This window comes from Hippopotamus amphibius, chromosome 11 (genome assembly GCF_030028045.1).
Source record: "Hippopotamus amphibius kiboko isolate mHipAmp2 chromosome 11, mHipAmp2.hap2, whole genome shotgun sequence".
Lineage (NCBI taxonomy): Eukaryota > Metazoa > Chordata > Mammalia > Artiodactyla > Hippopotamidae > Hippopotamus > Hippopotamus amphibius.
Genome location: NC_080196.1, coordinates 21,921,457 through 21,937,441, shown reverse-complemented (window position 1 = coordinate 21,937,441; position 15,985 = coordinate 21,921,457). Strand labels below are relative to the sequence as shown.

The following is a 15,985-nucleotide window of genomic DNA, read 5'->3' as shown; positions in this document are numbered from 1 at the left end:
CAAAACTGACTCTGTCGCTGCAGAGTAGATTCTTGTCTCATCACAGAAAGAATTCAGAGAGGAGACATGGAGGCTAAGAAAGCAAAGTAGGGATTTATTAAGCGATAGTACACTCTCAGCAGGGAGAGTGGGCAGGCTCAGGTGAGCAGCTGCTCTGAGTTCATTCGGCAAGCTGGTTATATGGAGTGTGCAAATGATTGGGCACAAAATATTCATTGAGAAGGGAGGGGTTTAGGGTCAAATTTCCTGATTTTTATCCCAGCTCCACCTTCCCCAGGGGAGGAGGAGTTTTTTGTTGTTGTTTTTGTTTTTAATAAATTTATTTATTTATTTATTGGCTACATTGGGTCTTCATTGCTGCACACGGGCGTTCTCTAGTTGCAGTGAGTGGGGGCTACTCTTTGTTGCAGTGCACGGCTTCTCATTACAGTGGCTTCTCTTGTTGCAGAGCATGGGCTCTAGGCGTGAGGGCTTTAGTAGTTGCGGCATGTGGGCTCAGTAGTTGTGCACATGGGCTTAGTTGCTACACTGCATGTGGGATCTTCCCAGACCAGGGCTCAAACCTCTGTACCCTGCATTGGCAGGGGATTCTTAACCACTGCACCACCAGAAAAGCCCCAACAATCTTTATTCTTGATCTTTTAAGCAAAAGATTTTTGTTTTATTTGTTTTCACATACCATGTTGGTTTTCATTAAAGCATTAAACTATCACATCATTCTGTTGCTTTTTATACCACCTCTTCTTTACAGTCTCCTTTACAATGACCTTCTACATGTCTTATCTGACCATGTATCTCTAAATTTTCTATACCCATCAGGGATAAAGTCATCTTTTAAGCCTCTCATTTCTCCTGTCCTCTTCCACATTAAAATCTCCTCTCTTTTCATGTCAGTAACTTCCCCTACATGTCACTCCAGTGAGGTTTGTTACACCTTTTCCTTTCCGTATTCTCTACATGTCAAATGTGCTTTCCATTTACAAAGCATCTCCCTTTTTACATCCTGATCCTCTTTAGAATCTCTCTACAGAAAATAGCAATAAAGTGACCCGAAGTGTCAAGAAATCAGTCCTTTTCCAGTAGTTCCTTTGAGTTCAGGTGGAATCTGCATTTAATGAGCTCAATGGGACATTTATCTCCTTCAGGCCAAATTTCACTAAAAATGTGTATTTTATTGTGTTCATAAAGCAGTACTGGGACTTCCTTGGTGGTGCAGTGGTTAAGAATCCACCTGCCAATTCAGGGGACACAGGTTTGATCCCTGGTCCAGGAAGATCCCACATGCTGCGGAGCAACTAAGCCTGTGCGCCACAACTACTGAGCCCACCTGCCGCAATTACTGAAGCCTGTGTGCCTAGAGCCCATGTTCCACAGCAAGAGAAGCCACCATAATGAGAAGCCCAAGCACCTCAATGAAGAGTAGCCCCTGCTATCCACAACTAGAGAAAGCCTGTGTACAGCAACAAAGACCCAATGCAGCCAAAAATAAATCAATAAATAAATCTTAAAAAAAATAATAAAATAAAGCAATATTGACATTAGTTTGTATGAAGAAATGATTGGTTTACACGGAATCTTCAATCAATGTTCTGTGTGGGGAAAGATTGAGACAAATGGTTTTCTCTCCAGGCAATAGAGTAAATACACTTTTCCTTTCTGCTCTACAGTGGCCCCTTTGTATCTGCGGGTTCCACATCCTCCTATTCAACCAACTGTGGATCAAAATGTTCAGAAAAAAAAATTCCAGAACAGTCCAAAAAGTAAAGCTTGAATTTGTAACACACTGGCAACTATTTCCATAGCATTTACATTGTATTAGGTATTATAAGTAATCTGGAGATGATTTAAAGCATATGGGAGGATGTACGTAGGTTATATGCAAATACTGTGCCATTTTATATAAGGGATTTAAGCATCTTCAGATTTGGAAATGCAGGTATGGGTCCTGGAACCAATCCCCCACAGATACCAATGGACAACTGAAATTGTATCTGAATGCAATTTAAAGTACTCTTTACACACTTAGACTTCAACAAATACTTTAATAATTAGTGCCTCTTTTTGGTTTAAAGATTATTCTCTATCCTTAGTAATTATTACATAGGTTATTTATTCCTAGGGTATGTCTATTTCATCTTTCCTTTCTAGCATTTTCCTTAATTGAACATAAGAGCTATTTATTATTGTTGGAGGAGCATGACTAGAAAAGAGATAAATGATCCCTTTAGGAGTTTAATGTTTCATCAGTTCAAAAAGGTGACATTTCTATTCTTTACTTTTACATATGTTTAAAATTTTCCATAATAAAAAAGCTTAAAAAGAAAGTGACATTTAACTGATCCATTTCTTATTTTTGAAAGTGAGACCAAGCCTTAGACTGGGAAATTGGCTGTAAAGCAGGAAGTGTCCAAAGGAATGGAATCATGGAAGATGATACTCAGAATCTGCAGAGACAGGAACATTTTCCTGCGTACTCATTTTGGAGACCTTCGAGAATGCAAGGATAGGTTTGGAGGGCATCAAGGAAACACAGAGGAAGGGAAAGAATACAAATGTAATCAGTGTGGGAAAAGCTTCATGCACATCATAAATCTTATTGGACATCAGAGAGGCCACAGAGGGGAAAAACCCTTCCAGTGTAAAAGAATGTGGAAGAGCCTTCATTCAAAATACAACCCTTTTAAAACACCTCATAATTCACTTTGGCAAAAAACCTTATCAGTGTAATCATTGTGGTAAAAGTTTTAGTCAAGGCTTAGTCCTTATTAAAGATCAAAGAAATTATGCTCGGGAGGGGCGTTATGAGTGCAACGAATGTGGCAAAACCTTCAGTAACTGCACAGGACTTACTCAGAGTCAGAGGTACCATAACTTAATAAAATGTTAGCAGTGCAATGACTGTGGGAAGGCTTTTGGGGAAAGTTCAAACCTTACTAAAACATCAGCGAATTCATACAGGAGGAAAACCCTACGAATGTGATGAGTGTGGAAAAGCCTTCAAGTGTGGAAGTTCTGACCTTAGTAGACATCACAGAATTCTCACAGGGGAGAAACCCTAAGAATGTGATGAGTGTGGGAAGGCCTTTTGACTGGGCTCACCTCTCACTGAACTCCAGAGAATCCACAGCAAAGAAAAACCCTATATGTGTAGTAAGCATGGAAGAGCCTTTAAACAGAGATCAGGTCTCTTTCAACATAAAAAAGAAAAAAAAAGAAGCACAACTAATCAAAATCACTTTAGGAATTCCCTGGTGATCCAGTGGTTAGGACTCTGAGCTCTCACTGCTGAGGGCTCAGGTTTGATCCATGGTCAGGGTACTAAAATCCCCCAAGTGGCATGGCAAAAAAAAAAAAAAAAAAAAAAATCACCAATCACATTTCTTTAATTACTGTAGTAAGAACATTAATCAGCATTTGTTCCTCGTAGAATTCAGAGAAGCCACGTGAGCACTCTCCATATCTGTCACCCTCTCAGTTTCTCTGACATCAAAGTACCTACAGACTAGATGCTCTCTCAGAGTGAGCTAAGCCAGATTTTCTATTTCAAGGCCTCAAGGCTGACTAATTAAAAATGTAAAGCTTCAGAATGACCAGTTTCATCCTATCTACAATTAAATTTAGAGAAAAATGCACACCCATAACCCAGAGTTGAAAGTACCATAACATTTCTCAAGTGAATAGTTAAAGGTTTAGGCATTGCTTTTCTTCCTCACTTTTTCTTCCTTTGCTTTATAAATTTGTGGTGATCAACACCTTAGTAACTTAGATGTTGCTTTAAAAGGGGGCTGACATGGGGTGAGGAAAGATACTAGCTTCTAGTATGCACTATGCCACTGCGTGACCTTAGACAAGTCACCCACACATTCTAGGCCTTAGATTCCTTATCTGTGAATTATGGGATTAGAATATATTCTCTCAAAGGTCCCTTGAACCTCTACAATTGATTTTTGTGAATGCCTTCAAGCTTCTGTATTTAATTCCTTAATCTGACATTCAAGAGGCTCCTCTACAAATTTGTCCCAGTAAAGAAATGTTATTTTCTTCACAATCCTATAAAAGCTCTCTGCTCCTATTGTATTGGTCTCACCTTCCCCAGCTTCCCCCAGCACACTCCAGCTTCCACGTCTTTGTCTTCCATTCTAACCCCCTTCACACCCTGAATGCCCTCTTTATCTTTGTTGTTTCTCTAGGTAAATTTGATGCATGTCTTACTGTAACTCCGCTTAGAATAAACAAACTTTCTTAGCGCTGAACCTCCTAGAGGTTTTATGCAGTATTCCTAATGTGTCACTTAAAAATGGGCTTGGGTTAAATAGTATTGACCCTCTTGGGAATCTCTCTTCCCTTTTTTTCTGACCACTTGTACTCTAGGCGTCATTTCTTTCTAATTCTCTGCCTTCCCTCCAAACTTGTGTTTCCTAAGAATCAGTGCTGGAAGAATCAGAAGAGGAAGCAGAGGTAGTGGGTTCAATCTGAGAAGATGGCATCACATTTAAGGGGAAAAAAAAGGAAAAGAAAACTCCAGATAGGGAGTCAACGTACAGATACCTACATCAGAATTTATGATCAGCTGCTGGTAATAAAGATCTGAAAAATACACAAAGTGTATTCTTCTCAAGTAAAAGAAGTCTAAAGGTAGATAGGTTAGGGTTGTTGCTTTTACTCCATGGAACCATCAGGGATCCAGGTCCCTTGCACTTTTCACCATCCTCTGCGTGGCTGCTGAAGCACCAGCCATCAATTCCAGTCAGCAGGAAGGGTGAAAAATGGACTCCCAGATCAGTCAGCATCTTTCACAGAGCTTTCACTGGAATAAAGATTACATTTCTTAGCTACCCTTGCAGCTGAGTGTGGTCATGTGACTAAATTTCTTCTTATATTGAATTAGCCAGAATTTAGTCATATGACCACACTCAGTGGCAAGAGTAGCTGAGAAATGTAATCTTCATTCCAGGCGCCAAAGAACACAAATAAAAAATTGGATTTCTGTTATCTAACAAAAGGGAACTACTTATTTAGTGAGCAATCAATGGCCTGCCATAGTCCCAAATAAAGTCATGGTATTTTGAGTTCTAAAGTTCACGGACCAACTCTTAATAAATGTGTGCTGAAAGATCAATGAACAGATGAATGAATGCATGAATGAATGAATGATAATGGGTGCAAGCAACAAAATGAGAACCAGGAGATACAGTGGTCTGGTGGATATTAAGAGGGGAGGAATAGAACAAGGAGAAGGAAAAGAGGAAAGTGGGAAATGAGAATTGATGAAACTCCTGAGTTGGAGGTTCCTTAAACTCATTAAGCTTTCTTCAGCAATATTTAAAAGGCTTGTGGAAAAAAGAGTTTAATCCATTCCTAAATGGTATCAAAGAACTTTTTTGAAGAAAAACATTCCTCTAGAATCCTACTTCCTAATTTAAGAATTATTTTCATTTCTTACATTGTCTATTTAGAGAGATTGATACATATAAATTTATTTTCTGTATTGAGAAATATTCTGCTCTGTTCTATTTTTACCAATTACCCTTATTTAATAAGAAAAACTTTCCATGTTTCTATATAATCCTAGTTATCACCTTATGGCTTATATAATTTTAAGTCACTTTAGGCTTTATACTTATTAAGGCCACCTCTATCTCTATTTGGAATTCATTTCACATAAGAAAGAATAGTTGAGTAAAAAGATTGTCATACAGATATATTTAAGCATTACTAATAACTTCATTTTTGTCTAATGGACACCATGTTAAACTTGCAACCAAAGAAATGGCCCCTTCAAGACCTGTATGTGTATAAGAATTCCTAGACACTGATTCTTCAGAGCCAAGGGAGCTAGCTGATCAGGAAACATGGATTTGAGTCCTGGCTCTGCTGACCTCATTTCTCTGAACCTTAGTTTTTTCAGCTTTAAAAATGGTTTAAATTAAAAAAAAACTTTATTGAAATATAGTATACATATATTAAAAGTATACAAATCATAGGTGTACAGCTAAATGAAATTCACAGAATGAAACCACCCACAAAATCACCACCAACATCAAAAAATAGAACATTACCAGTTCCCCAGAAGATTTCAGTTGTGCTCCCTTCCAAACTATTCCTTTCCTACTCCCTATGGTGACTTCTAATACAGATATTAGTTTTCCCTGTTTTGAACTTTATATAAATGGAATCATGAAGTATATATCTTTTTGTGTCTGGCTTCTTTCACTCATTATCACGTTTGTGAAATTTATCACTGTGGCTCGTAGCTGTTGTTCATCCATTTTCGTTATTGCATAGTATTCCACTGTATGAATAAACTTCAATTTTTGTACCAGTCTTACTCTTAACAGACTTCTGAGTTGTTTCCAATTTAGAGCTGTAAAAATGCTGCTAAGGTGTGTCTTTAGATGTAAATATATATGCATTTCTGGCAGCAGTATAACTAGAAGTGAAACTCTTGGGTTATAGAATATGCATATGTTCAACTTCAGCAGATATACTAAAGAATTTCCCAAAAATAGTGTTGCCAGGTTATTCTATTAAGTGATAAAGCAAGATGCAAAAGTATATATAACGTAATTTATAGAGGTAAAGGGATAAATACTTATTTTTGTAAAAGAAAGCAAGGAAGGGAAGGGATGAGAGAAGGAAGTAGGAAGGGAAGGGATGAGAGAAGGAAGTAGGAAGGAAAGGATAAATTAAAAACTAATGGGACTTCCCCACTGGTGCAGTGGTTAAGAATCTGCCTGCCAATGCAGGGTACATGGGTGGATTCCTGGGCTGGGAAGACCCCACATGCCACAGAGCAACTAAGCCTCTGCGACACAACTACTGAGCCAGCTCCCTAAAGCCTGCGAGCCACAACTCCTGAAGCCCTCGCGCCTAGAGCTGTTTCTCCACAACAAGAGAAGCCACCCGCACTGAGAAGCCCGCACACCGCAGTGAAGAGTACACCTCCCGCCCCCAACTAGAGGAAGCCTGTGGAGAGCAATGATGATGCCAATGCAGCCAAGAAAAAGAAGAATCTATTTTAAAAAAAACTAATTAAAATGGGGCAAGTATATATATGAGATAAGGAATTAGGGATGTAAGCAAAATTCTGAATATATCTTTTTATATAATTTTGATTTTGAACTGTTTTGCATGCTTCAGAAAGGAAATGAAAAGGATGAAAGGAAAGCAAATCTTGAAATTAAAAGGAAACAAATGACTAACTGTATATCAAGTTTATAACATAACACAGAGAAAAGAATTCAAATAAGGCATGTATATGTACTCTGACTATACTCCCTTAATGGGATACAATTCAAGCATAAAGCAAGCAATTTTGAACTGTATATAGTAGGTGTGTTGCTAGTGATGTTGATATTTTAATTTTGAAAATTAAAAAAAATATATTGTAATAGCAAATTGAGTGAATATATTGATGCTGTTGGGAACCAGGATATTCACTGTGGAAAAAAGGAAAATCAAATGTGCAATGGTGAAAATGAAAAAAAAAAAAATCTGTGACGTTGTATTTGAATTGGAAATATCTTATAAAATCCCTATCATATTGTATTTTATTCCAGCTCTAACGTCCACTGATAGGGCCTAGAAGCAATGATCTATCCCATCAGGAATGAGCTTATCTATTATTCAAAATCCAGATTCTGGTTTCTGTATATTTTTCTCCATTAAAAGGATCCATAGCTTCATGGAGCAATGGTGGATTCCAGGTCTAAGGCAGGAAAAGTATAAAATGAGCCTGGAACATCTCGTGCGAGAAAGTAAAGTGCACAAAAACTTTCTTTGCAGGAAACAGCAACTGATACATGTAGAAGGAATGTGCCTTAGGTTCCTCATCTGCTAAATGGGGATAATTATACCGAACTCACAGGACTGCTATGCGGTGACTCAGCATGTGAAAATGAGTTAGTATGCGTAAAAACACTATGTTAGCTGTTATTATATTACTCCCCTTGGAAAAGACCTACCACCTAGCGCCTCTCTACGCCTAGCGGGGATTCAGCGCGGCGACCACAGAGGTGTCGAAACCTCCGGGCTTACTAGAAGGAACGCGGCCGTGTGACGCACTTCCGGCCTTTGTAGCTTCTCAGATCCCGGCTTCGGTTGTCAAGGATTCAGAGCTGGTTCTACGGCTGCCCGGTGAGCTTCGGAGTCGGGCTACCGCAGGGCCTTCGAAAGGTCCGGGCTTGTGCGCTGCGACTCCGGACTGGGTGTGGGGAGGAGGGTCTTCTTGGCCAGAGTTTGGCCAGACAGGTGAGGGGCAGAGGAGGTTGCCCCCGAAACTGAAAGGGCCTTGTTAGCTGGAAGTCAGCGTCCTTGCCCCCACCCCCATCCCCTTCGACTGTTCCTGAGCCCTTCAACCACTCTGTCCTAGCACCCGTGCGCCTCGGAACTCTCCTTCCCCTTATCTAAGGGTAAGGGTGGATTTGGATATCCAGGATGGTTTGTATTGTCCCACGTCTACCATTCTCCACTGAGGACTTATCTGAAATAATGAGTAAGACAGTTTTATAACATGCCACAGCCTCTTAGTCTAATTCACTCAAGAATGTAAAGGCTCCTGCTACCTGTTGATTTTTTAAAAAACCGAATATTTAAGTAGCACTTGTGTGTCAGCCAGCACTAGTCAAAGCACTTTCCAAATATTAACTTACTTTTCACAACTCTTTGAGGTAGGCACAGGTAGTATGTAACTTCTCCCTTCCCCGCCCCCGGTCCCCCCCCCCCAACTTTTTTAAAGTCGAGGAAGAAAATGAGGTGAAGTAACTTACCGCAGGCCATAGGGCTGGTAAGGGGTGTAGTCAGGATTCAAATCCAGTGAGTATGGCTTTAGAGTTCATTTTCTTAAACCCTTTGCTATGCTGACTCTGTTCTTTTTTTCTGTATTAGCAATACAGTCACAGCCCAGGAAGTGAGTTTCCTTATTTGAATCTGGTCCTACCCCTTTTCTACCTTAGTAGTCCTGAACTTCTAGTTAGGATTTAAGATTAGAGATAGATATATACCTGAAGACAGGTGTTTCTGTCAGTGTGTCTGCAGACCTGATGGAACAGCCATTTCATATGCGTGTGTACATGTGTTTCCCCACCCACTCCCTGGTGTTGCGCTTTGAGCAGTGGAAAAGATTACAGTCTCGGCCCCAGCGGTAGGTGGCAGCTATTGATCAAGCCACACTTATACCAAAGTTTGTACATTAAACTGTACATTTTCTCATTAAAAGGTGGTTAATTTGCATGTTTAATATGCACCAGACTTTGTGCCAAACCACTTTATAAGCATTATCTCATTTAATTCTCTCAGCAGTTTTGCAAGGTAGGTCCTCATTTTGTACATGAGGAGATTGAGGCTCAGAAAAATCAATCAAGTAACTTGCCCAAGATCACATTGTTAGTAAGTCAGAATTCACAACCAGATCTGCCTATCTATGTTGTCTTCTGCCTCATATTATCTTCTACTTAGCATAGTTAGTAGGAAAAATATGAGCTATGTTATGTGTGTGTGGGAGAGAGATAGCAGACACATAGAAAGGATACATTCCAATTTTTAACAATGTCTGTTTCTTAGGAGTAGAACTTGGTGAAAGAATTATAAATTCTGTACTTTTGGGGGGGTTTGTTTGTTTTAATAAGAGAAGTAATTGCAGGATAGATTTTGACTAAGGGTGAAAGGTGAGACTCATGATAAGACCTGGAAGGAGGAAAAGAGTGGACTGGGATGGATGAGGAAGACTTCAGCGAGGATGTGAGATTTTAATCAAACTGCAGAGATTGGGTAGGGTTTGAATAATGCAGAAGGCAAGACCAGGGGCATGGAACAGGGATGAGAAAAGCCTGATTAAAGAAGAAAAACCTAAGTGGAGCTGGCAGCTTCTGCATGTGGAATAGAGGAAAATAAGAGTGGGGCCAGACAGTGGAAGCTAGAGGTGTGGCTGGTCTTGAGCCAGGCTTGAGAGTTTTGGAATTCATCTAGTAAGTAGTGTGGAGCCACAGATGATGACATCGGAGGTGAGAGTGGGAGGATGTATTGTGATAAAGGCACCTTTGCATTGTGTGCTACTTAGTCTTCACTACATGCATATCTGTGGTAAAGGAATGATGGTAGATTTAGGGGTGTGGAGCTTGCCAAGATTCTAGGAGAAACCAGCTTTAAAATGCAGGTGTATTTTTTAAGGTGAGAGAGATTATTCTGTTAATTATATATCTAGTATATACAATGGGATGGTGATTCTGGATGGAAGGTTAGTAACTATGCTTGTGACCAGAAGGGCAGGGTTATTTAAAAAACAAAAAACAAAAACAAAAAAAGACACAAAAACTTGGGAAACCTTCCAGAGACATTGGCTTCAAAGAACTAAAATGTGCTGGTGTGAAGACCTGGGTATTCAGACCACCATAAAAAAGCAAATTCAGGGGAGGGAAAGCAGAAGAGAATCTAGGATATACAGAGAATAGAGGGAAACTGATCTTAGTGAAACTGAGCAAAGATTTGAAACATGCACCAGAAAACATTTTCTACTGGCAGAGCTCAAAGCTTCAGCTGCATTGTCTGTGAATAGAAAAACTCTGACTTGAAACCAAGGTGGGTAGGCAGCAAATAGGAAAAAGACATTTTTCAGGGGCCTGGAAGTTTGAGAAAACAAGTGACCATTTAATCCTTTGAACCCATCCTGGGCTAACTGAGGAATGTGAGACCACATACTCTTCATTTACCTATTTGATATTTGTACCCCAGAACTTTCTTACCCTAGAACAAGCTCAGCAGATCATGGTTCATGCTACCATCCTCTCTCCCTAGATTATTACCATAGCTTCTCTTCCTGCTCCTGCTTGTTCCCCATGGTCTACTGTCACAGCAGCCAGTTATGTTTTTCTATTAAAATCGAGTAAAATTTCATCACCCTCCCTGCTCAAAACCTCCAATGGCTTTTCTTATCTCTTAGATTACAAGGCAGAGCCCTTACAGTGGCTTCTCATGGTCTGTTCCTAACCTGACTTCATCTGTTCCTGTCTTGTTTGCTTTCTTTATTCTAGCGACATTGGTCAACTCACTGTTCCTTGAAGAATGCAGGCATGCTTCTACCTCCAAGAACTCTGTGTTCCCTTTGCATGGAACAGTCTTTCTCCAGATAGTCATGTGATTTGTTCCTCACTTCCTTCAGGTCTCTGCTCAAACAACAGTTTGTCAACAAGGCTTTCCTTGACTACCCCACGTAAAATAGAAACCTTTCTTCCCCCTTACTGCCTATCTCCTTTACCTTTTTTTTCTATATAGCATTTATCACTACTTGACATATAATTATTGTCTGTCCCCTTGGGTCCCCTTTCCTTATCCTGTCCCCTTCTTACCTCCACGTAGAGGAGAGATAGTGGCGTAGTGATTGTGACTGTAAACTTTAGAGTTAGCTTTGCTGGGTTTGAATTGCAGTCTCACCACTTACTACCTGTGAAGTTTTGGGTGAATGACTGAAACTCTTTGTGCCTCAGTTTTCTCATCTGCAATATGGGGGTAATAATAGTACCTTACTCAGAGTTGCTTTGAGGATTAATTGAGTTAATATATGTAAAGCATCTAAAACAGTGCCTGATACATTAAAAGCACTATAAATGTCAGCTATTATTATATTGTTATAAAAATGTAAATTCCTTGAGATGAGAAATTTTTTTGTTTGTAGCCTAGAACAGTACCTGGAATATGGTGGGCTCTGAGTAAATATTTGCTCAGTGAATGACTGGTGTATGAAAAGTTCTGACAGAAAAAGATAATGTGGTGGTCACAATGGTGGTGAGTTGGGGGAAAACATGAACTCAGGGGTCCTATCTGTCTCAATCCCAGATCTTCCCCACTCCAAGCATACTTCTCTTTCCTCCACACCTCACCTGATTCAAGGGTCTCTGCCTCTCTTCCCCAAGCACATTTTTTTTTTTGGCTCCTCATTCTGACTTTTTATCTACTTTCCCTCCCTCCTTTTTCTTTCCTTTTTCTCCTTTACTGTTAGTGTCTTCTGTGACCACTTGGGCCCAAAGTGTTTACCCCCATTCAACTAAAAACTGTAAGTCTAGTATCTTGCTGTTCAGATGGAAACCCAGTATATTCAAGCTGATTTATTTGAGCTGATTCATTCAGGATGATCAAAATGGTCCCTTCCTTCAAACTTGGGCATGGGAAGGCATTGCTTTTGTTTTGATTTCCCTCCTATATTGCCTTCATCAGTATTTGTGTAGTCCTTATCATTAATCATGCATTTATGTTCTTCATTAGACAAGTTACTGATTTCGGTATAAATACTCCCAGTTCCTATGAGCAGAAAAGATTTTATACATCTTAATACTTTTTTTTCCTGCAAATTATTTTTTAGATTTTGGGATTTCCAGAAGAAAAGATCAAGGGGGAATTACCAAGAATAGATTCTTTTTCTGAATATTTAAACCTTAAATGGCCATAGCCTTGGCCCTTCAGACAGCAGAGATGCAGGAGGGACTTCTAGCAGTTAAAGTAAAAGAGGAAGAGGGGGACCATGCCTATGGGCAAGAATCTGGCCTGTCAAGAGATAACCCTCATACCAGAGAGATCTTTCGTAGACGCTTCAGACAGTTCTGCTACCAGGAGACACCTGGGCCTCGAGAGGCTCTTCGAAGACTCCAGGAGCTCTGCTATCAGTGGCTGAGACCAGAGATACACACCAAAGAGCAGATCCTGGAGCTGCTGGTGCTGGAGCAGTTTCTGACCATCTTGCCCGAGGAGCTCCAGGCCTGGGTGAGAGAGTACCGCCCAGTGAGTGGAGAGGAGGCAGTAACTGTGCTGGAGGATCTGGAGAGAGAGCTGGATGAACCAGGAGAGCAGGTGGGAAAATGGGAGAACAGGGGTTTGTACTTGTATGATCAAGCATGGGGTTTCAGTGCAGTAAGAGGAAGAGCAGGACTTGATCTGACTTGATCTGCAACAGGCTCTTAATCTCTCTGGCTTTTTTCTTTGCCAGTTTCTTGAGCCTTCTGTTCCTGTCCATTCCTGAGAAGGCCTTGCAGTGTCTTTTCTGATAATTGGTTCCCACTGTCCTTAATTTTTACCAGGTCCCAGCCCATGATCATGAACAGGAAGAGCTTGTGAAGGAGAAAGCAACTCTAGGAGCAGCCCAGGAGTCGTCAAGTGGCCAGCTCCAAACCTTGGAAGAGCAGCCTCAGTGGAATTTGCAAGGGGTGTGCCCGGTTCAGGAGATAGGTGAGGATTAGAATTTCCTCAGGAAGCCTAACTCATTCCCTGAATGGTCATCAATTCAGCACATTTACTTAGTGTCTGCTGTGTGCCAGGCACTGTGCTGGGTACTGGAGAAACAGTGATGAGCAAGGTGGACATGATCCCTGCCCTCAGGAAGTTTACAGTCTGATGGGAGAGACAGGTAATAAACAAGCAGTTACGATACAGGGCATCTTCTCCCTGAAGTCCAGGTATAATTGTTTAGAGTGGGAAGGTAAACAGAAAACGTGTTGCTTGTCCCCTTCCAGCCACTCCTGACCAGTTTTTTCCTTTCTTCTTTGGAAACATGACATTCATATGATCCATTTATTATTTCAGAGGATGAGGCTGGGACTTGGAATGTGGAGTTAGCCCCGAAGAGGGAGCTGCCTAAAGAAACAAAATCTCATGTGGAAGTACCTGAAAAATTGAATGGTGATATTATTCCAGTGCCTGAATGTGGAGACACCTGTAACCACGAAGGCAGATTGGAAAGGCAACGGGTAAGCTCTTCAGTGGAGAGACCCTATATCTGTGGTGAATGTGGGAAAAGCTTCACCCAGAATTCTATCCTCATCGAGCACCAGAGAACGCACACGGGCGAGAAGCCCTATGAGTGTGATGAGTGTGGGCGGGCCTTCAGCCAGCGGTCAGGCCTGTTCCAGCACCAGAGACTCCACACTGGGGAGAAGCGCTACCAGTGCACCGTTTGTGGCAAAGCCTTTAGCCAGAATGCTGGGCTTTTCCATCACCTCCGGATCCACACGGGGGAAAAACCTTACCAGTGCAATCAGTGCAGTAAGAGCTTTAGTCGACGTTCTGTCCTCATTAAGCATCAGAGAATTCACACTGGAGAAAGACCTTATGAATGTGAAGAATGTGGGAAGAACTTCATTTACCATTGCAACCTCATCCAGCATCGGAAAGTCCATCCTGTGGCTGAATCCAGCTAGCTCCTTGGAACAGGTAGGGTGAAATTTCCTGACGTCAGACACTAGGCACAGTAGCAAGGGTTCTGGTTCTTACTTTGTCCCTGAGAGAACAGTAATAGTTTAATCCTCTAGTGTAGGAAGCTCCAAGGAAAACGAGTGAAAATGTCCTTATTTTTATGCTGAGAGATGTATAATATCTTAAATACATCTGTCAAAATCTTTTTGGTCAGTGACATCCATATAACTGCAATACTGAATACTGTTGTGTTGACTTCGTCAACATAGTCTCACACACATTTGTCCCAAAAGTTTTCTAGGTGTGCTTCAGGAAAACTCCTTCATCCTAGTTTTTAAAAACTTTTTTAAAAAAAAGTCTTAAAAATTATATGTAGCCTGAATACATGTCAAAGGTGGTTCACTGAGTATTTCGAAATTAATTTAAAAATAATTGCAGTAAAATCTGTAATGTAAACTATTAGATTAGTTTCCATTTACATAAGAGAGGATAATTTGCTTTTAACCTACAAAAGGGGGCAGATGAATCCTCCCATAAATATACAAAAGACTTCTCCCTATAGAGGTTTAGTAACTCACCCTTCAATTAGGAACCAAGGAAATGAAGCAACCATATATTATTAGTAGCTCAGTGGCTAGTCATAACAAATTTTGCTCATGATTTTAAATTTTGCAAAGACCAAGACACTTGGCTAAAAATCTGATATCTCATTTCATATCTTTGTTGTGAAAATATAGGCCTCATTGTACTTTTCCTGTGACTTGTGAGCATTTTGAGGGGTTTTCTTATATTTAAACTTTTGTTATGGAAAATGTCAAACATATACAAAAGTAGAGAGAAAAGTATGATCAGTCTTCCTTGTTGATTGCTTTTTATAATCTCCATGCCTCTCAGCGCTACCTATTGATGATTATCAAAGTCATACATAAAAAAATTTCTTTCCCTTAACACTGACTGAGTGTTATGAAACTTTATACTAAGGCCAGGAGACAAAAAAATGGAAAATCTATGGTGATAACAATCCGGATTGGAATACCAAATACACAGGTAACTTAGGAATAATAGAAACACTCCAAGGGACCTCAGAGATCACTTCTACATTCCCTTATTTGATAGATATGGAAACCAAAGCTCTAGGAAGTGACTGTGTAAGATCATACAGCTGGTTAATGGAGCTGGAACTAGAACCCTCTCTCCTAATTCCTCGCACAATGCTCTTTCTGCTAAGCCACTGGAAACACTGTATTGCCATATAGAACTTAGAGCACTTATAAGGCATTGAGGTTTTTCTTTTTAGCTCAGCAAACCCTCTCATCTATATGTTTCAATAAATGTACAGCCTATCTAATTTACATTGGAGTTCCAGGAAAGATTCCTCCCACTTATCTTTCATTTGAGGCATTTTATTTATTTTTGTAGTGAGTGATTATTTTTAACTTTAAATTTTCATTTACTTAGAAGGAGTTTTAAAAAAAGATAATTCATTCTTCACATGGTCCTAATAGCAAAACAACATTAAAAAAAGGTCTGTATCTTTCCCCTTATAGGTAGTCATTTACTAGTTTCTTATGTATCTTTCAGTGTTTCTTTATGTAAGTACAAGAAAATATGAAAATATAATCTTATTCCCTTGATTACACAGAATAATGGCATACTATTTATGCTCTTCTACACTTTGTTCTCATGAAACAATATAATCTTTAGAGATTTCTGCATTATAACAGAGAGCTTCCTTATTCTATTTACAAGTTGATAATATCTCATTTTTTGGTGCTTCATAGTTTAACATACTCCTACAGATGAGAAATCA

The 15,985-nt window shown here is 39.9% G+C and overlaps 1 protein-coding gene across 1 annotated transcript; it reads left to right on the top strand.

Annotated features, from left to right (window-relative positions):
* The first annotated feature begins 12,429 nt into the window (after positions 1-12,429).
* Positions 12,430-14,475, top strand: ZSCAN23 (zinc finger and SCAN domain containing 23). The gene is made up of 3 exons (XM_057700018.1): positions 12,430-12,837; positions 13,065-13,212; positions 13,567-14,475. The coding sequence occupies exons 1-3, from the start codon at positions 12,430-12,432 to the stop codon at positions 14,178-14,180; spliced, it is 1,170 nt and encodes a 389-aa protein (XP_057556001.1). The 3' UTR covers positions 14,181-14,475.
* The last annotated feature ends 1,510 nt before the right edge of the window (positions 14,476-15,985 follow it).